The sequence below is a fragment of the Hippocampus zosterae genome, chromosome 21, assembly GCF_025434085.1.
Source record: "Hippocampus zosterae strain Florida chromosome 21, ASM2543408v3, whole genome shotgun sequence".
NCBI lineage: Eukaryota > Metazoa > Chordata > Actinopteri > Syngnathiformes > Syngnathidae > Hippocampus > Hippocampus zosterae.
The window spans coordinates 6079521-6099685 of record NC_067471.1 but is presented as its reverse complement, the minus strand read 5'-3'; the positions used below and the strand labels follow the sequence as shown (position 1 = coordinate 6099685).

The 20165-nt window shown below is 48.5% G+C and overlaps 2 protein-coding genes across 20 annotated transcripts in view; one reads left to right on the top strand and one right to left on the bottom strand.

Annotated features, from left to right (window-relative positions):
• LOC127593837 (ninjurin-2-like) overlaps positions 1-20165 on the bottom strand; it is a 150184-nt gene that overhangs the window by 28847 nt on the left and 101172 nt on the right. The gene's annotated exons all lie outside the window — the stretch shown is intronic.
• wnk1b (WNK lysine deficient protein kinase 1b) overlaps positions 1-20165 on the top strand; it is a 40675-nt gene that overhangs the window by 14430 nt on the left and 6080 nt on the right. For 10 of the 18 annotated variants that reach the window (XM_052055483.1, XM_052055481.1, XM_052055484.1 and 7 more), the window contains 24 exons: positions 6327-6499; positions 8373-8593; positions 8738-8895; positions 9970-10058; positions 10374-10513; positions 10654-10733; positions 10804-10980; positions 11303-11369; positions 11453-11649; positions 12301-12585; positions 13358-14737; positions 16226-16309; positions 16383-16460; positions 16824-17054; positions 17218-17288; positions 17425-17578; positions 17653-17769; positions 17837-17947; positions 18012-18063; positions 18133-18273; positions 18391-19006; positions 19070-19371; positions 19440-19501; positions 19999-20055. In XM_052055483.1, coding sequence (XP_051911443.1) covers positions 6327-6499; positions 8373-8593; positions 8738-8895; positions 9970-10058; positions 10374-10513; positions 10654-10733; positions 10804-10980; positions 11303-11369; positions 11453-11649; positions 12301-12585; positions 13358-14737; positions 16226-16309; positions 16383-16460; positions 16824-17054; positions 17218-17288; positions 17425-17578; positions 17653-17769; positions 17837-17947; positions 18012-18063; positions 18133-18273; positions 18391-19006; positions 19070-19371; positions 19440-19501; positions 19999-20055 — 5043 coding nt within the window. Of the gene's footprint in view, positions 1-6326; positions 6500-8372; positions 8594-8737; positions 8896-9969; positions 10059-10373; positions 10514-10653; positions 10734-10803; positions 10981-11302; positions 11370-11452; positions 11650-12300; positions 12586-13357; positions 14738-16225; positions 16310-16382; positions 16461-16605; positions 16675-16823; positions 17055-17217; positions 17289-17424; positions 17579-17652; positions 17770-17836; positions 17948-18011; positions 18064-18132; positions 18274-18390; positions 19007-19069; positions 19372-19439; positions 19502-19998; positions 20056-20165 lie in introns of all 18 variants that reach the window. The other 8 variants (XM_052055492.1, XM_052055490.1, XM_052055485.1 and 5 more) reach the window with 7 other exon arrangements.

The following is a 20165-nucleotide window of genomic DNA, read 5'->3' as shown; positions in this document are numbered from 1 at the left end:
AATCCGACGAGCTGTCAATACTCGATGTACCGTAGCAACGAACCGTACACAGACATTATTTTGGTTGATTTAGTTTTATGTTAAATTGATGGGCTCCAGAACGCTTTTGAATAGCTGTCATGGGAAAATGATTGATGCACTCTTTTTATTTTATTTTATTTTTTTCCCTTCAGTTTTGCTGCGCGACAATAATATTCATAAAGTAAGTCAAACAAGTCCAGATGCTCCATAAGGACAAGAAGAGAAGCTACTGTCAACACATTCCTGGCACGGTCAAACCAAAATGTGACAAATTACCATTTTGAGCTTGAACATGAAGAACTCTGTAGTATGAGTCACAGGAAATGCGTGAGGATTATGGGAAATGGAGTCCACGCGATGTGTGTGGAAAAAAAATAGCGATTCAACTTTTTTTTTTCTATCATGCTGCATGAAAAGAAAATCCTAAATCTTCCTCCGTTGACATATAATGTTCATTGTTGGGATATTTAAAGCGGCTATTAATGAGAATTGGCATTGTTCGCTTCTTCTCTTTCTGTGCCAAAAGGAAACTTGTGGCCGCTCTTGTGCAGCGAGCGCGCCTATTATGCCCTCTCTTTGTAAAGCTAATTACAGCCAGATGTACTTTGAGATTAATTACATCTTGTTCCTTATGAGGCGACGGAGCTGTACATTATTGTAATTAGTCACTGAAAGTCTGCCAACCGTGAAATCAAACTCGGGCAGCTGAAATAACAAAAGGTTTCGAGACTTAATCACCAGGTCGAACCCTGGTGCAAAGACGGTCGAGTATAAAGTTTATTTAAATAGGCTCGTCAAACTAATTCGTCATTCATGTTGACGATTGTTTTGTAGGGTTGCACCGATACCATTGTGTGTGCTTTTTATAGGTGACGCAAGTTTGAATCATTGTGACAGTGACATCTTTGTCCCTACTCCGCTTTGCTGAGACACAGGGGCTCCTCTGCGGTAATCCGACCCACTCTGTGTGTCTCTCTGTGGGTAATTACATCACTCATGTGTCCCTCTTCGCTCTGTTCTCCATCAAAATCAACCTCCCATTGAAGTGCATCGCTGAGAGGTGTTCATGTCACGCTTATCATTGCGCTTGTCGTTTGTGTTTTGGCCTCTCTTTTACCTCGGAGTAGCGTGTAGAATATTTGACCCGCGTATCCAAGCAGGAAAGGCGACCCCGGGGCAAGTTTGCCCATATCCGCATCCCGCAACCTCACATCCGTCCGTCCTGGTGTGGTTTTCAACACCATTTGCTGCAGCCGTCCGAACATCGTAGCGTTTGTTTAATTTACTTCCTTGGATGAAGTAAAGCCGTCTGCGCCCCAAAACAAAAAAAACACAGCCCTTCAAATCTCATCTGGATCGCGTTAAACCATAAAGAACTGCTTGTAGTCAACCCGCACGGTCATCAAAAAGAGCACTCAAGCGCAGCACACGAGTGTTCGCCGAGGCCGCGCCGCCGCCGCTGAAGACTTCACTCAGCGGCGCTCGGCCTCATCAGTAGCCCGTATCTGTTTAGCGTCTCGGCTTACGCCCGATTCGGTTGCATTTGCGCTGTCGTCTCCGCTAATCAGCCAACGTAGGCCCCTGCGAGGGAGGAAACGGGCATGTGGATATCTAATGAGGGACAAGGTCAAGGTGATATAGTATCACCGTGGAAAGTCGCTTATATAATAATGGATTGTTGTGAAAATTGCTTTTGGTGCTGATCCAATGGAGGCCTTGGCGGAGGTCAGCGCTTTCTTTTCATTGCACTTCCTTTTCCAACAAAAATCTGTCATCCTGTTCTACTCATCTCATTCCACTCCCCACTTGTTATCGGGTGTTTATTGGAAAAGTCGTGAACTCGCGCGTGTCCGTTTGGCATAGATCACGCATATGCGTGCCGCACGTTAATATATTACACATATACTGTATGTTCATCTTTTAATCCGATGTATTATGAGTCACTTTCACGGTTTCCCCGAGACTACAAGATGGCGGCAAAGTACTTAAACCGGAGAGGATCATAACGCATCCAAGCCATGCATCTAGCACGTAAACAAATCTATTCGGCAGTTGAATTACTCCACACAAACAAAATACCTTCACGTGCGTCTCATCAGTCTTGTTAGCTAGCATGCTACCGTAAATTCCGTAACACCCTAGCGCAAAGTGACGTGACGTCACACATCGGACGTTTTTTTTTACGTCCAAAACTTTGAGTGGATTATAAAGTACCTGTTTTCTTCTTCTGGTTGGATTTAGGGTTAACAACGGTCTGTTTTGACCCCATGAGTGAGGATAACCACGTATAAACATGGTCGTCCTCTCTGCCCCCTTCCCCGCGCGGTAAATAATAAACGCGAATAAAAGGTGAGCTGCTATTATTATCATTTTTCTTGCTTCTCGACCGCGGCGAGCTAATGAAAGCGAAACCCGAGACCCGCTAAAGTTCATCTTGGGCGTCAAAAGCGGAGGGTCCACATGTTTAATGGTGTGCAAAAGGATCCTCCTGCCAGATTATGTAATGGTTTTATCTGGAACGGCCCGCCATCCGCCATCCGCTTCTTCCGTTACATCACCAGTTGAGTGTAACAGGGTCCGGAACGGCCGCGAGATTTAAGTTACACGGCGAGGGATTCAAGGTCACGCATATGTACGCGGTGTAAAATGTTTCCTGTTTGTCAAGGCCTAGTCATTGGAGTTAACTCGAGCAGCCTGGCATTTTTGGCCGTCGCCATTTTTGGAAACGCCAACGGACGGCGGACGCTGAACGGATCATGTGCAGCCGCGTGGCCTGCTTGTTTATGACGTGCAAACACGGCAGTCAAGGCCGTCTTGCGCTATACTTAGACGACAACCTTTTTCAAAGGTCCGGCGAGGCAGGCTTGGATGAGTTTGGAGTGGAAAAACGGTGAAAGGCGCACAGATCATGTTAATGGACACTTGTCGCATGCCTGACACACCATCCTCACATTGTACAATATCGTTGACTTTGAGTATTTTTGGCTTTAAAAGGCCTGGTGAGTGATATGGGTGTCAGGAAAAGAGAGTGTCGATTTGGCTGACATTAACCTTTTGTTCCTTATCCGATTATTTGAAATATTCGATTCATCATTGCAGACCTACTGTGTAAATTGTGCAAATTTAAAACGGTCTAAATTGTGTTTGTGAAAAGAGATTGGAAATTCAGTCTGGGGTTTTTTTTCTCGACTTTAAAGTGACCTTTCAATCCATTGGCTGCCGATTTTCTTCATTCGATTTAATTGGATTGTTGTTTCCTGCATGTGGAACAAAGGTTCCCATTCTTGGTTGCTAATTATTAGAATTTTTTTTTTATCTGAACCCACAATTGGCGCTTTATAATTGTTTCTCGTGCTAATTCTTTACCCCCTAGATCGAATCAATCACACGGTAAACATTTGCATAACCTGTTAAATGACGTCCAAGTTGTCCTCTTTGCACGCCTGGAATGCAGCCACTTTACTCATGTGCCCGATTTTGTGGATTACCGCAGGTGTAAATCATGTGCAGGAGTCTTTGTGTGTTTTGTCGCATTCAGGATGATGCCGAATGTTGGGGTTGCTTTTTGTGTGGATCCGTGTTCTCCAGCCAAGCGCGGGTCAATGAAACAATGACTTGTCAGGCTGCAATGGCACCTATTGTGAAGCACCGACGTTTTTATTGAAATCGAAACCATCCCGACCAATTATTGTCGTTTATCGTAAAGCATTTGAAGCGGAAGATTTCACCCTCGTTTTGATTGATAGATGCCCATAAACACAGGGAAGCCTGTAATGCCTTTGCCCGGCCACATTTTTTCAACCCGCAAGCCGCCTCCTTCTTTCCTCCGCAACTAGGTCAGATTTCAGATCGACGAGTCGGACACATGGCCCTGGTTACTGCAATATGTAGAGTGGTGACTGAAGGGAAACCAAAAACCACCTAAGTCGGAGGAAGGAATGAGGAGGAGGAGGAGGAGGAGGAGGAGGGCAATGCAGCGGAGAGTGGAAAGAGAAACACAAAGGGAGGGGGGGTGGGAGAGTGGACAAAAAGATAGAGCAAATCCATTTTGGAATACAGCAGCAGGCTGCCAACAAGTCCACTCCAATGTCCATGTTTGCCAACGGGGCTTTAGCACCCGCACCTCAAATGTCTTGAAGGTCCTCAGTGTGCGGATTATGAGGGCTCACTCTATGCCCCCAGCCCCCACACCTTTCCCTTTCACACTTACTGGAAAGTCATTCATCCCCCTTTCAATCACTCTTATTCACAACAGATGCACCCTCCTCCCCACTTCTCTTTGACACACCGGTGGGGCCGAAACCATAACAAGCTGGGCGAAAGGTCTCGCAGGGGTTTTTTGCTGCGCGTTAGCTGTGCGCATGTTTATGAGGTTCTGTGCAGGGGGGAGCATCTCGCGAGCATGTGTGTGGGATTCAGACACATTGGCTCCATACTAATGAAGTTCCAAGTTCCCCTCTGGATTTAACTTCCCCTGTCCAGCTTGATGCAATAACGCCGGGAGTGTATACGCCCCGCATTCTTTGCGATATGGGTACAGACCGCATGCAGGGGAATCGAAATGGGGTCATCAAAGCATTTCAGCGCTAACCTCTCTGAGCAGATTCAGTTGGACGGTGGAGACGGCTTGCATCATTTGAAGTGCGTCAATTACCCTGGCGCTGATTTTGAAAGTAAACACGATACACCCTCTGTTTGCTTCCAGAAAAGCAATCCCTCGCCTCATGAATTAACTCTTCACTTGGCAAAGCACTCGAAAGGGAGATACGATCTCCGTACATGTAGCATGTCAACCATCGTGAACCCAGGTTACATAAATGACCGTATTCTGCTTGTTCAAATATTCAGCAACGTAATCATCATCAAACATATTGGCGGTCATACGAGCGTAAATAACACAACTTGACTTTATACAAACGATATTATACAAAGGGGGGGGGGGAACAAATCAAAACCTCCTTCCACTTTTGATGATGCTTGAAGGACTCGCCACCTCATTTTAACACAGTCCCTTACCGCAGTGTTGCCACACGAAGCTCCTCAATTCACTTTTAGTGCCCGAATAATAATTTTATAGTTTTAGCAATGAATTTCTTTTTAAATAACCATGCAATGTAATTTAACCAACTACTTGTTTGTTTGTGTGCAGCATACTGCTTCGGAGGGGGGGGGGAATTCCGGTTCAATTGATGCTGTTCTGCGGCCTCCATATTCAGTCTGAAGCAGCGTGGGTTGATCAGAGGGTTTCAACTTTTCTGATTTACCGCCGCACAGGCTGCCGGTGACGCGTCCCGCAGCCTTTTTCCCGCGTGGGCGCCTGTTTTTGATGCTCCCTCATGCAGATGTAGGCCAACCGACTCAGACGTGACGCTCGCTCGAGGGGATGTGTCAGCGGCTCCTTTTTCGTCGGAGAAACACGGAGCTCGGTAGAGGAGTGTTGTGTGAGTGGCAGATAAGAAAGTAGAGATGTGAACGTGCCGGTCCGCCACGTTGAGGTGCGCGCTGGCATGTCGGTGACGAGGAGAGTGCGAGAGGGTATTTTTGAATCAGACAAACACAAGTCTCATGATGTTTTGAAGCTCGGATCCGAAGAGAGGGAAAACAACTAACCTCTAAACAAGACTGCGGGTGTTCTAGAAATTCAATTACGGGGGGGGGGGAGAAAAAATACTGGGATTATCTATATTATCTCAACTAGGTTTTTATTTCATGATCAACTATTTCCCAAAGTCTATAACCTCGAGATTCTTGAACGTAATTCGCTTTGTGTAGAAAATGCAACTGTCGATTAATCGATTCGAGAGGCTCTTCCACACATGCTCACACGCATGCGAGAGAGAGAGAGAGAATTTTCCAGAGTCCCGAGGGAGGCGGAATATGGATGGTCAGGCGGCTGTTTTTTTTTTAAGTGCTGCTGGGAAAATGGAGTGTTGGCTTCCAGTCAGTCAGGTGACCTCGCAGCTATCGTCATGTGACCACAGGGTCAGGAGACGCGAGTGTAAATATACATACATCAGTGAAAGGCCACTTTAACGCACACAAACACAATCCTGGTGATGCGCAAGTCTTATGATCATCACCTCTTCGTCTCTGAAGAAGCGCACAAGATTTTCTCATACGCTCCATGAGAAAAATATGGAGGAAACCAGAGATGGGCACTTGACGTGATTTTACCGGTCGGTCCGCCGTCCGCAACCTGGGTACCTGGGAAGCATCGCTTCCACGCCTCCACTCCATCCTGCTATCACGCTTCCTGTTCTCCTCACTCTCTCTTTCTCTCTCTCTCTCTCCCGTTGTGTCTCCAGGACCGGAAGCTGTCCAAATCCGAGCGACAACGCTTCAAGGAGGAGGCCGGGATGTTGAAGGGCCTCCAGCATCCCAACATCGTTCGCTTCTACGACTCTTGGGAGGGGCCGTGCAAGGGGAAAAAGTGCATCGTGCTGGTTACCGAGCTCATGACTTCGGGCACGCTCAAGACGTGAGTTTTACATGTACTGTGATAGAGACCGAAACCTGCCGTGAGTGAATTTCTGCCAACTCAGTAGCAACTCAGGAATGCACTGCTTAAAAAATAAATAATAATTTATTAATAAAATAATAATAATAAATATCTAATAATAAAATAACATTATAAAATAATTATTAATTATTAATAAAAATTAATCGAGAATTAATAATAAAAACTGGAACTGAGTACATACATTGTTGTACTCACCGATACTTTAAATGCCATTACTTTTGAATTTTATCAAATATCGTTCAGAAACGTTTTCTTGGCACAAATATCACTCGAATCGAACTAATTTCGGAGGAATAACTCGTCAGTACTGATATTTTAACTTCCTTTTTTTTTTTTATAACATCGTTGCTGGCTGGTTCTGCCCTATGCACCCCACCCCAAAGTGAAAAAAACAAAACAAAAATAAGCGTGAAGAATCAATGTCTTTGGTTGTCATTGTCCACGCGGTGACCACATGCCATCTTGATGGAAGCATGTGGGCTATTCAATGCGGTTCCACCTTTCCAAGGCAAAATGTGGAACGAGCACGCGGGTGTGCAGGCGACACCCCCCTCCGCCCATCCCCTCCCCACCTCCCCGGCATGGTGCATGGCGGGACACCGGCCCACCTGCCAGATGCTGCTTCTGCTGCAGATTCCTCTCATTCCTGTCGACCGGATGGACAGGCATAGAGAAAAAGAGGCAGGGACCAAGTGAAGCGTGCCTGGGGGGGGGCAGACGCGTGGATGAGCACGCTGACAGTTACAGTTCAGCCCGGGTGAAAGGGCGGAACACTCTAAAAAGGCACGACAACAGTTAAATTTTACTAGAGGTTGTAAGTCAATTCAAAAGCGTCTCTGCGTGACACGAAAATGAGCCACTAGTGACACAGCGACAAGCAGGCCAAAGCTTACAAAGGCGACAGTGCCCTCTACTGGACGCTGGGAGATTTCCAGTCGATTTTAACTACTATAGTCACATACTGTGCAGTATTGCAGAAGCCAGAGAAGAATTTAAATCAGTGGCACAATGTTAAGTGGTTGCCTGCCCCTCGATGGTGTGTTGGCTGTAGTCCAAATGACAGCTCTGAAGGAGGGGTGACCCTCATGTGTTAAAGTGCCGGGAATGATGAGGGGGATGACTGATACGGGAGCATGGGAATATCGAATTCTATACATGGTCCCTTATCTGTGTATGTGCTTACGATATTCGACAGTGGTGCCTTGAACTATGAGAGACAGCAGCAATCGGGCCTTTCGATCATTCCAAACAAGGGCATGTTTTGTTTTATTGAATTATTTCATGATTGTACATTTTTATTAAGTACGATATGGAGTGCTATCGCACTTTTGAAAACACCATTTTACAAAATGTGTTGGAGGCTGGAACGGAACGGCCTTTCAATTTATTTCAATGGAGAGAAAGGATTTGAAGTGATTCGAGTCAAAGCACCCCTGTATGTACTACAAGAGCGTCTGAGAACTTTTCAAACATTTGTAGCACTGGCTCTCATGAGAGGGTAGAGCTCTTCTATTCAATATTGAATTAACATGATTAAGGTTTTGGCTCTCGGATCTAAAAGAACTTGCATAAGGGACAAAATTAGATTATTCTGTTGTGTGTCCATTTAAAATCGAAGATCCATTGGACCACGAATGACCTCGTTTTGATCCAACCTGACTTCAAAACACGTCCATGTTTGATATCCAATGAGGAAAATCAACCTGGAAATGCCGCAAACCTAATAGACATTTTTGTCCTCGTTTGATCCTGACCCCTTAGTTTCAGTTGTGGTATGGAAGACTTCTTCAATAAAGTTATTTCTGGGCTTTTTAATTTTTTTTCCTGGCAGTTACCTAAAGCGTTTCAAGGTGATGAAGATCAAGGTGCTCCGTTCGTGGTGCCGGCAGATCCTCAAGGGCCTGCACTTCCTGCACACCAGAGCTCCGCCCATCATTCACCGCGACCTCAAGTGCGACAACATCTTCATCACCGGGCCCACCGGCTCGGTCAAGATCGGTGACCTGGGATTAGCCACGCTGAAAAGGGCCTCATTCGCCAAAAGCGTCATAGGTAAGGATGTCTTACGCTTCAGGGACAGCGGTTACCGCAGTGGACAGCTAATCATGTTATCAGGTTACAGGGAGCAGGAAAGGGTGAAGTGAAATATTTGCTGATACACTCGGTATAAGGAATATTCCTGTCTGGTGCGTTCAGGTACGCCAGAGTTTATGGCGCCGGAGATGTACGAGGAGAAGTACGATGAATCTGTCGACGTCTACGCTTTTGGGATGTGCATGCTGGAGATGGCCACCTCCGAGTACCCCTATTCGGAATGCCAGAATGCCGCCCAGATCTACAGACGAGTAACCAGCGTGAGTGTTTTGCACTGCGTGAGATTCGTTTGGCTGCACAGTATGTTTGTTTGTTTTTTAATTTGGGGTGGGGTTGTCCTAGAATAGTCTCTGATTCGGAGGAAACCAGAAAACATCATCCAAAATCAATACTTCCATACAAAATACTTTTTGGGATTTTAGATGGCATTAAAATTCAAATTGAATCACTTGAGAGGGACTAAAAAGAAGCAGTCATCATTCCGCCCAGCTTTGTTTTAATAAGTTTTTATGACTTCATTAAATTTCAGCGTGTCCGTCAGACTTCCAAACACACCTGCCAAATTAAATTTTTCCAAATGAAAAATCGCATTACTTCACCCTCAGGGCCCTGATTTAAAATCCGGTCCGCAGCCTGAACAACGCCCCTGTTCTTCCCCCGTAATGACAGCCAACCTGACGTTTTTTTGTCCAAACAACCAGTTGGCCGCATGCGTTATTTTCCGACCACCCCCTACCCCTCCCGAGGTGCCCCTCTCATCTCACCTGCGTGTCCCGACGAGTCACCCCAATTAACGTCTATACTAAAAAAAACAAAATGAAAGAAGCGTATTTAAGTGTATCTTGGCCCCGAAAGTCATTCCCCCCTTCCTCCTGAGTGTTTCTAACCTCCAGCCAGCCTTGTAGAGCGTGCTTTCTCCCCCCCTCTCATCTGTCATACCTAATAGCATTACAACCCCCCCGCCCATCAGTCCTAACGTTGTTTGGCCCGGGAATCATAGTGTGTGTGTGTTTGTGGGCGACTGTGAAATACAGAGAGGGAGCTCGAGAGCGAAAACAGCCAATGACAGAAAAGAGGGGTGGTGGTCATTTCGCTTGCTGGTTAACACTCTCGAGACACTTTAGACTCAAAAGCGAAGCCGCTTCGCTTGGTATGCTCAAGGTAAGTCACTCATCTTTTTCGGTATTATTTTTGGGGGGGCTTCATAACAAGTTCCAGTTGACATTTCAATCTCGACAACTGATCGAATTTCTTTTGCTGTTGCGCTGTTTTTTCAAGTCAACTGGAGGAGCATCGGTTCAATTTATTGAGTTAACTTGTTTACTCGCACGCAGGGAGTGAAGCCCGGCAGTTTTGATAAGGTGGCCATTCCTGAAGTGAAGGAAATCATCGAGGGTTGCATCAGAACAAACAAAGATGAGAGGTATCCCATCCCATCCCATCCGGCGGTTTTTGATTTTCTCCACGGTGACCAAAGTATCGCTCTTATTTTCCTTCCTGCTTCCTTTTGTCAAATTCGGTTCTCGCAGCCCGACCGATTGACGCTCTGAAGTTGAGAAACGTAACTCAACATTTTTCTGAGGATTGCTAATTGTGGTTGTTGTTCCCTTTTGATTACGTGAAAACAATGTCTGCCTTGTTAGTCCATCACATAGTCAGTCCAATTGTGTGCTTCTTCAATTCCTTCAATTCTTCAAAATAAACTAATAGAGTCTTGTGTCTCTCCCCCCCCTTGCAGATATGCTATCAAGATCCTGTTGAACCACGCGTTCTTCCAAGAGGACACCGGGGTCAGGGTTGAGCTGGCAGAGGAGGATGACGGGGTAATGATCGCCATCAAACTGTGGCTTCGGATAGAAGACGTCAAGAAGCTCAAAGGTAAGAAGAATTAGGTTTGGTCCTTTATAATGAATTGAAGAAGATGAAGAATTTCACCCGCACCCCACCTGCAAAAGTTAGAATACTTGATTTGAAAACGACTCGATCGCCGCTGCCCTACTTTATCGTTGCGTTTCCAGGAAAATACAAAGACAACGAAGCCATCGAGTTCTCATTTGACCTCAACAAGGATGTTCCCGAAGATGTGGCCCAGGAAATGGTATCAACTATTGGCGGTTTGGGTTAAGTCAGAAGGGAATTACAAATGTTGTTACTGCACCCCCCTCTAGGTTGAGTCTGGCTACGTGGCCGAGGGCGACCACAAGACCATGGCCAAAGCCATCAAGGATCGCGTATCACTGATCCTCAGGAAGCGAGAGCAGAGGCAGCTCGTGCGAGAAGAGCAGGCCAAGCGGAAACTTGAGGTGGAGCAACAGCAAGAGGCACTGAAAGCGTCGCATACGCAGGTGTGTCGGGCATCATTTTCTATTGTCACAGAGTTTCCATGGGTCATTAAACAAACAAAACAAAATCATTTACATTGATTTTGTGACAATTACGGCCTTAGATGGCATTAAAAGGCATCAACTTTTTTCAAACTTCAGTTTCCAAAAAAGGGGCTTCAAACTGTTCATTGTCACCACCAGTTGACATTTTCCGTCAAACTAAACATCAAACAAAGAGAATTACACACCGTGCATTGAAAACAACCACATAGCTTCCTCAGGAGAGTCAATTTAGCTTAATGTTAATGTGTTTGTTTGGGTTTTGGGTTTTGTTTTTTGCCAGGTGGAGCTTGAGGAGACAGAGGCGGAGCAAGCGCACCCTTATCAGCAGCCGGGCATCTCGCACACAAGTAAAACGCACACTTGACACACATTTGCCGACTCGTAATCTCCCCGACGTCAAGACATTCTGTTCACTTTGCAATCATCTCAGACGAAGGTGGCGCCGACAGCAGTCAGGGTTCTTCGCTTTTCTCCAGCGACTGCCCCCAACTGGGTCAGCTAACCATGTCCTATAGCTGCCCGCCAGCCAGCCAGCCTCAGTCCCAGAGTCAATACCCCTCCGCGCCTGGCAGTGGCGCCAACACGCAGCAGCAGCACCCGGCCTACGCCCAGCCGCCGCAGCCAGTGGTGAGTGGCGTTTATCTCGCCTGAAGCGCTCTCTGTTATGTCACGCGGCGTGTTGGAGTGGGATCGCGATTGCAGTGCCTGCATGTGAGCTTGTGGTTTGGAGCTGAGCATGTTTGGTTCTTCATTTTATCAGTCACGAGAAAACGATCAGAAGGTTTTAAACTTCCGGCTGTCCCATATTCGTCTCATTTTTCTCGCCTCCATCCAGCCTCCTTGTTTTGGATTGTTGGATGACTGTCGTTCAACGTTATTGCATTTTTTTTTCACTGAGATGTATTTAAATGTCATGTGTATGTGTTTTTTTTTTATGTATTGGGTGTCATATTCAAGTTTTCATTTACAAAATTTTTGGTGTTGCTGTTGTTGGGCAGAATACTTGCATCCCCAATTTGGTCGCGCGCTCTCGTCAACAAAACGGCATCCTTAAATCTTGTTCAGTCGCTAAATTGAATACTCTTTTTTTTTTCATTTGCATTTAATTTTGAAATGACTTAATTTGCAGCCTTCCTTGAATTTAAATGGAGCAGCATTTTTGTTTAATTTATTGTACAATGTGTGTCATTTGGTTCAGTTGCTATTTTGTTGCTGTTGTCTTTGCGTTTTCACTTGTTTCGTTTCCCTTTTCGTCCCAACCTTCCTCCCAACCAACAGCCGGCGTCCCGCCGCCGTCGATGCCGTAGCATGTCCGTTTGCGTTCCCCCCTCTTCATACTCCCTCACCCCCGCACCTCTGGTGGCGCGCCCCAAGCGGCCCTCCACACCTCCTCCAGCGCTGTCGTCCTCGCTCGCCGCCACCTCCCCTCGCTCGGCCGAAAGGGACACGTTCGCCGGGCGCCTCTCCAAGGCCCTGGAGACGGTGCTTCCTCTTCACTCCGCCCCCTCGCTACCCAGGGCAAGGCAACGACGGGCCAGCCTGCCCGCCCTCTTCTCCAGCCCTGTAGGTTCAAAGCTCCCCGTCACGCTGCGCCACAGTTTGAGTGGTGAGAAGCAGAGAGTTGGGGCGAAAGAGATCATGAAGACGTCATGTGGCACGTTGGGTGCCTGAGCCATCTCTTTCGCTCTCTCTCTTCTTCGGCTGAATTTGCAGAAGGATTATATTCAATTCAGATTGACTGGCATGGACAGGTTAGTGTGTAAGGAAAAGGAAAACCCCAATAATGAATCTACAGGTCCCTAAAATGTCTTTTAATTAAAAGGGTAATAGAATGGCACCTGGAGGTACAACTTTTAATTTATTCCGCGTCCATGCGAGATCTCCGAATCATTTTTCTGCATTGAAACGAATGGTAAGCCATTCCAGTCTCCCCCTCCTAAAAAAGAAAAACAAATATTTGTCTTTATTTTGTAAGAAAAAAAATCACTCTGCAGTAAGTACTTGATAAAAAAAATTATACTATAATTTCAATTTTTTTAAAAAAAGTCACGCTGCTCCTTCGGGTGCGGTTAATCCGAAAAGATTTCCTGAATGAAGACGCATGAGAAGATTGATCAACTTGGAGCGAATATTTGACCTTCCAGCCTCCTTCCTTCTTATCCTCCTTTTTTAAGATACCATCTCCCCCTCATTTTTCCTTCATCCGTTCTTTTTTTGGTTCTTTTTTTAATTCTTTTTTGTCCTTGCCTCTGTGTGGCGTTGTTGTTCAGAGACTCTGCTCTTTGGTGTACTGCCTTTCTGTCATTCCTAAACCCACTGTATCTCATTGTCACAGCAGCATTCAATGGCGCACCCCTACAGTGGAGGAGCGAGCGCAGGAGGCGGAGGAACAGGGGGGAGCGCCACTCTCCCATCACTGTCAGACCCCCCGACTTTTTTCTTCTCTTCCATCCCCGAGCGCCCCATTTCCTTCTCGCCTCCTCCCACAGGCCCCCCCAAGGCCTATAACACGCAGCGGCGCAAGAGCACCTCTATACTCGAGGCTCACACCCGTCACTTTCAACCGGCGTACCCCCGATACGGGAGCAGCCTGCACCCCTTCGCCGGCATGGAGGGCGTGGACACGCCCTCTTTCTTCATGCTCAATCCCGGATTCGCGACGGCCGCTCAGAGACTCGGAGTCGGGGAGCATCTGCATCCGGCCGGACGCTCGGAGCCGGCGTTCTACGGATACAAGGACATGAGGGCGCAACAGGAGGAAGTGGTGAGGAGACTGAGTTTAAACCAAGCGGCCTTACTGGACCATTACGAAGCCATGGCGTACGGCGGCTACCCGATGAGCGCGCACCAGCTCGGGCTTTTGAATTTCCATCAGCAGAGGCAAGCGGCTGCCGCAGCCGCCACTCTGGGCTACGAGTCGGGTCCTCAACCGGGCTTCTTGCACTCTCACATCATGCAAAGACTGAGCGCGCACAGTCCAATCCCACCGCCGGTACCTTCCATGAGTCAAGCCGCCGGCGGCCCCGTTTCTTGTCCATCCTCCGACGCGCAGCACCACGCGTCACCTTCCACTTACGCGATGTCAACGCCGCCGGTCATGGCCGATGCGGCGCCGTCGCCGGGGAGTGTCTTTGACTATCATTTAGCCGCCGCGGCCGCCAGTGACCCGAGCCTCCTAGCCTCCAGATTCTACCGAGCCCGCAGGAGCTCCATGGATCTCCCGCTGGAGGAGAACACCCCAACGGGGTCGAGCGGCTCGGGCTCGTACCTTCGACTCCAGCCGGTCACGGAGGAGATGTGTTCATACGTTAGTCCTGAGTTGCCTTTACCGCCGGGAAGTCTCCTCCTCCATCACGCAGGCTTTAGCGCGAAAGACCGAAGCCCAGAACCCTCCAGCGACTCTCTCCCATCCTCCGATGCCGGAGAGTTCCAGTCGCCTCCTCCCTCCTCTCGCCATTTCGACCCCTCGGCCGCTCGGTCCATCCCGCAGTCGTCCTCGGCTGTCTTCTGCGATTTGACCGAAAGCTGGGCTCATCCGCCCTCCATGCAGAATTTTCTCCCACCCAGCCCCGCCGCTGAGCCAGGTGTATCGGCGCCCCAACAAGAGTCACTCATTCCGAGTGCGTGGGCCCGCCACGGAGGGGTGGTTCCCTCCCAGGCCAACATGACGTACCATGAGTCATTGCTGGCCATGCAGGCCAATAACGCCGCACTGGTACTGAGTTCCCATTTTCAACGTTCTTCAAGTCCAACAGCCATGGGTCCGATTGCATTATTGCAGTATTGTTGCTTGACAAATTATCATGAACTCAAACATTTTTGTTAGTTTATTTATTTATTTTTTTTGCCAGCAAGGTCCTTTTTCAGTCGCCGTCCACCTCGCGGCGCTCTTCCAAAATGTCTGCTCTTCAAAATACAGACCGGCGATGCTTGCTTGATGAATTTTGTTAGCTCGTCATGCAAACGAGCGATACTGTAATTGGACCCATGTGCGATTCTTGTTGTACCGGTACCCTAAAAACAACCAGCATCCCGACAATCCTGTAGCAAAGTTGTGAATTTAACCCCGCCTCCAGTCACTCGGATGCGACAGAGCACGTCTCACTTGACCAATGTCTCACGTCTGAATTCCGTGACACTGCTCAAAGTAACTCTGTTGGGACATTCATGTTGGCTTGAGACTTGCCCTGTTGTGCCAGCTTCGTAAGCAGTCTCGGCCTCATCTTTTGTCTTTTTTTTTTTTTTTGGTAGCAGTCGTAGTATTTGTCTGTGTGTTTGTACAGGTATGCCATGCATATGGTATACTTGAATACGATACAAATCCAAAGTCGCCTGCATCAGGTCAAATTTAGTGGCTCTATTTTATTGGTCAAAGGCCATAAAGCTGCAAGACTTTGCCGATTTGTGCGAACAAACACACCGAAACGTACACGAAAATCACAGAGGCTTAGATTAAATATTCAGTGTGCAGATATTACTTTATTGTGTATTTTATTGATTTTTGATGATTTTTGTTTTTGCAACTTCATTTCAGTTGTTCATTTATTTTTATTTTTTTTTGGGCGGGGGCTTCCCTGTTTGTTATGACCATCTTTTACAGGCTTCAAAGGTAACAGCCACAACTCATCGAAAACCCTTAGAAAGCTGATAGGATCATTTCGCATCGTTTGCGGCTTTTCTGTCATGACATTTCGATCGTTCGTCTCCGTCGTGCCTCTCTTGGATTGTCCGTTTTAGCTCTCGTATCGCAACTATACTTGTTTCGGCTCCTGTCTTGACAAGTATAACGTTGTACGCAGCCTTCTAAGGGTCCATATTGCTCTGATAGTCCCAATTCGAGTGCGATTTTGACTGTTTGAGGACAAAGGGTAAGAAAGCGGGAAATGGTGTTTAGGTTGGACTTCTGCGACTTCTGTAACACGCGCTTATTATTACCGCCATTCATTTCCAACCCGCATGAGAACAAAACCCCGCCTAACGAGCCTAACCCCGGTGTTGTGAGCGCTCCAAGCTGTCCCCGTGGCGTGTGTGTGTGTGTGTTTTATCCCCGTTGTGCTCGGGCGATCTGTCCCGCGCGCATGTGTGCATACACAAGTACGAAACGTAGACCAGTAGAGGTAGCTTGCGTTTGCACGCATGCGTTTCCACACCAGGAACCCACACGCAAATTCTGATTTCTTTTTTTTTTTCCCGCAACTCTCAGGTCTCAACGGCCCAGCCCGCCCCCGGTTCCCCACTGTTAGGCCCAGTGGCCCCCCAACCGGCCCCTCAAGGGACCCCCCAGCAGGTAAGAAAAAGAAACCTCCTTTTTGTTTTCCGTGCCCCCAAGCCATACAAACTGTTTGAATTCCTCTGTCCAGGGGGGCGCGTCCATCCAGTCGGTGGCGTCATCATCTCAGAGCCCCACCCATATTTCCTCGCCGCAGGCCTCAACACAGGTACACTCCATACCGCGGATCGACGCGAATGACGTCTCGCACACTCCTCACCTCAGTTCCCTTCTCTTTGCTTATTTTTTCTTCGCGCCCGTTGGCATGCCGCCCGTGTTGGGTTTGTCTCTCACATTCTTGTTGGTGCGCTCAGTCATGTGACCTGAGCCCATCGCCCAGTCTCGAACGCATTTTTTTTCTCCACCGGCGAGCACTCGTTCAGGTAACCTCAGCGGTACTGTGCGTGCCTGCGTGCGTGTTCCTCCCTTTTCCGCCGCATTCCCTCAAGTCCATCCCCTTTCCTGACTCACCTTTCCTTTTCTGTCTCCTCTTCCTCCTTTTTACCTACTCCTCCGACCTTCCTCACGTCAGCCCGGCCCGAGCGCCCCCACCTGTCCCGCACCCGCGGCGAGCCGTGCTCCTTCTCCTTCGCCGTCCCCTCCCGTCACCGTGCCGACAGCGGCCGTGGCCTCCCCTCCTTGCCCTCTGCTGCTTCCTGTTCCCCCTCTCCTCGCGCACGTGTCCCCGCCGTTGGCCACCATGGTGCCAATCATCAGTGTAGTCCCCGCCCCGCCCGATACTGCTACAGAAGCCCTTCCCCAGGTACCGGCCGCGGCAGAGCGAAAAACGTCCCTGCTCCGTGAGGTTCCGAGTAGAACCCAAACCTTTGTCAATATACCGCAGCTTTCAATATTTCATTCTGCCAAATGTGTGTACGCGATTGTATATATATATTTTTTTTATTTTGACTCTGTTTTCATTTCAGTCTGTGTCTCAACCATCGGACCTGTCCCACTTCCAACTACAGACACCCCTCGCCCAGGCCTCCATAGAAAGGTAATAATAAACGCATGATCTTGAGCACAGTTCAATATCTGTGAGACAATCCCGAAAGTTGCAATTCTAGTTGCGCTATTGCTGAGTTGTTGGGTTTTTTTCCCCTTTTGTCTTTTTTTTTTTTCAACCATTTCAGTGGCTACTCCGAGGCTTCAGGCCTCAGCGATGGCAATGAAGGAGGAGGGGGAGGCCGTCACGAGGGCCGCTCCGCCAAGCGGCACCAGAGACGTTCCGTGCGCAGTCGGTCGCGGCACGAAAAGTTCTCCAAAGCCAAACTCAACGTCCTCAATGTAATTTAGAAAAAGCAAAAAAAAAAACAAAAAACATTTGAAACACTCCTTTATATATTTGTGTCCATGTGAAGATATCCAACCGCGGAGATCGAGTCGCCGAGTGCCAGCTGGAGACTCACAATAGGAAAATGGTCACCTTCAGGTTTGACCTGGATGGAGACAACCCGGAGGAGATAGCGCAGATCATGGTGTGATGCCGCGATGCTTTTAACAGCCCCCGTGCGAGGATTTTAAAGTCGCTGACGCGGTCTCCAGGTCCAGAGCGAGTTCATCCTGGAGAGCGAGAGGGACTCATTCATCGAGCAGGTCCGGGAGGTGATCGAGAACGCCGACGAAAAAGGCCTGGAGAGGGACTCGAGCGGCCAGGTGAGGTCAACGCTGGTGCGTCATCATGCGGTTCATTGTTAAATTGCGTTCGATTGACTTCCAGATGACCGGTAACATGACAGAGCAGAATCTGACGATATCAGTCCCCATGCCAGGTGACCATCATCATTATGAAACGGAGCTTTGTGACTTTTCGATGCACTAACCCAACTGCGTTTGTTTAGACACCGCCCCGAGCGCGACGGGACAAGTGGTCCATTCGGCGGGCCGCAAATTCATAGTCAGCCCCGTACCCGAGGACAGGCTCAAGGAACTGAGCTTTCCTGCCTCTCCCGTAGCTTCCCCTGCATCTTCTGTCGAAACCGGTGAGCAATTTACGTGACCAATTGAACCAATATCATAATTGATAAATCAATTATTTATCATCGACCCCGACTCAAACAACGTGATTTAAAAAAAAAAATACTTTTTTTTTTTGCCAGTTCCGACTCAAGGTTTGGGGTTGTCAAAATCGGCGGGAGCTCTCAGCTTACAGCTGGCCTTCTCGGAGCTGCGACAGAACAAAAACCAGTTGGATCCGGGACCAAGCACCGCCCCAGCCTGCATGCGCTCCACCCATCCCCCGTCGTCCTCCGCCCCATCACAGGCGTCCGCTCCTGCGGTCGAAGCTTCAGCCAGTGGTGCCGCTCCTTCCAGGTCAAACCAGGATGCGTCTCCCACTTGTTCCGCCTCCGCTTCTTCCGCTGTGGCGAATCACTCGCAGGCCCACGCGTCCATTTCCACTTCCGTCCCGTCCGTCTTACCCCTCGCCAGTGTCTCCAACGTCCTCCCGACGATGGTCGCGTCCCCTCCCGCCTCCCTGGTGACCTCACCCTCCTCCACCCTCCCGGCCAGCGAAGCCCCGCTCGACCATCGCTCGCTCTCCCCCACGTCATCGACTTCATCCACCTCTTCCTCCGTCGTCCCCACAACCGCCGGCGCCGCTCCCCCATCTTCCTCCAATGTTTCTTCAGTCCAGCCCACCCTGGTACACTCCCAGCCGCAGATCGCCGCACTGGCCGGACAGACACACGCTCACTGCGGGGAATGTGACTCGAGGTTTGTGACTCACCGTTGAGCAGAAAATGAATTGGTTGCGCAATTTGATGGCATTCCTCTCAGGTGCGATGCCTCCGCGGAGTGCCAAAGCAAGCCAGATGACATCCAAGCTCTTGAGAAGAAACTGCGCTCGCTCTTCATGGACCTCGGGGGAGGGATGGTCTCCCCCCAGGGGGACCCGCTGCCGGCCGACGCTACCTCCGGAGCGTCAGCGGGGGGTACCTCCTCCCCGTTGGGCACCTCCACCGCTTCCGTTGGCTCCGGCCAGACCGCCAGTCCTCCGCAGCCACCCACTACCCTGGCGCTGGGGTCACCCACCCCCGTGCAGGGCCCCAGCACACCGAGCTCCACTCCTGCACCTGCTGGTACGTCTTTTAAAATGACTATCCTCAAACGTCTCATTCAGCAATGTAACTTTTACCATTCCCTCCAGTTAACTCTGTTACCACCTTTGGCCAGACCACTCCATCCAAAACCCCTTTGTCCAGGGTACCGGTGAGTGCTTTTGCGATGCATTCGAATGGTTGTTTGAATTTTACAGTGGTCCCTCGAGTTGAATAAGGCACAGTAATATTAGTCGTATTTTGCCGAGGATAAAGAATATATGCCTGTGAGTATTATCTGTTGACACGTGTTGCTCCATGTTTTTTTTTTTTTTGTTTTTTTAAATAAGAATTGTTGACTGCCACCAGCATGCAAATTTTTGCTCACAGATCAGAGTCCAAAAATCTTCTCGTTTCTTGTTGGGTCCCACACTGCATTTCAAAGCATCACTGTATTGCATATATATATATATATATATATATATCTGAAGTTATTCTTGAATGGGAGTCGGATTGTAAGTAACACTGCCAATTAACATTTAAAGGTAAAGCTCATGGATTAACACATTTTCTTTTTCTCACGACTCATCTCGCATGCAAATTCACTGACACCCCCCCCCCCTCTCTCTCTGCAAATCTCATCTCTCCCATTTTCCTCTCCGGGATTAGGCCAGTTCTCCTCCTTCAGAACTCCCGCCGTCCTTCCCTGGACCGTGTCTCACTCAGGTGTTGTTGTTGTTTTTGCTGCTATTTAAGACTGCCGCACGTCTCCATAATATCTTACTGCTTTTACTAACGTTGATTGTTTTACGACGCCTGGATGGATGATGCCAAGC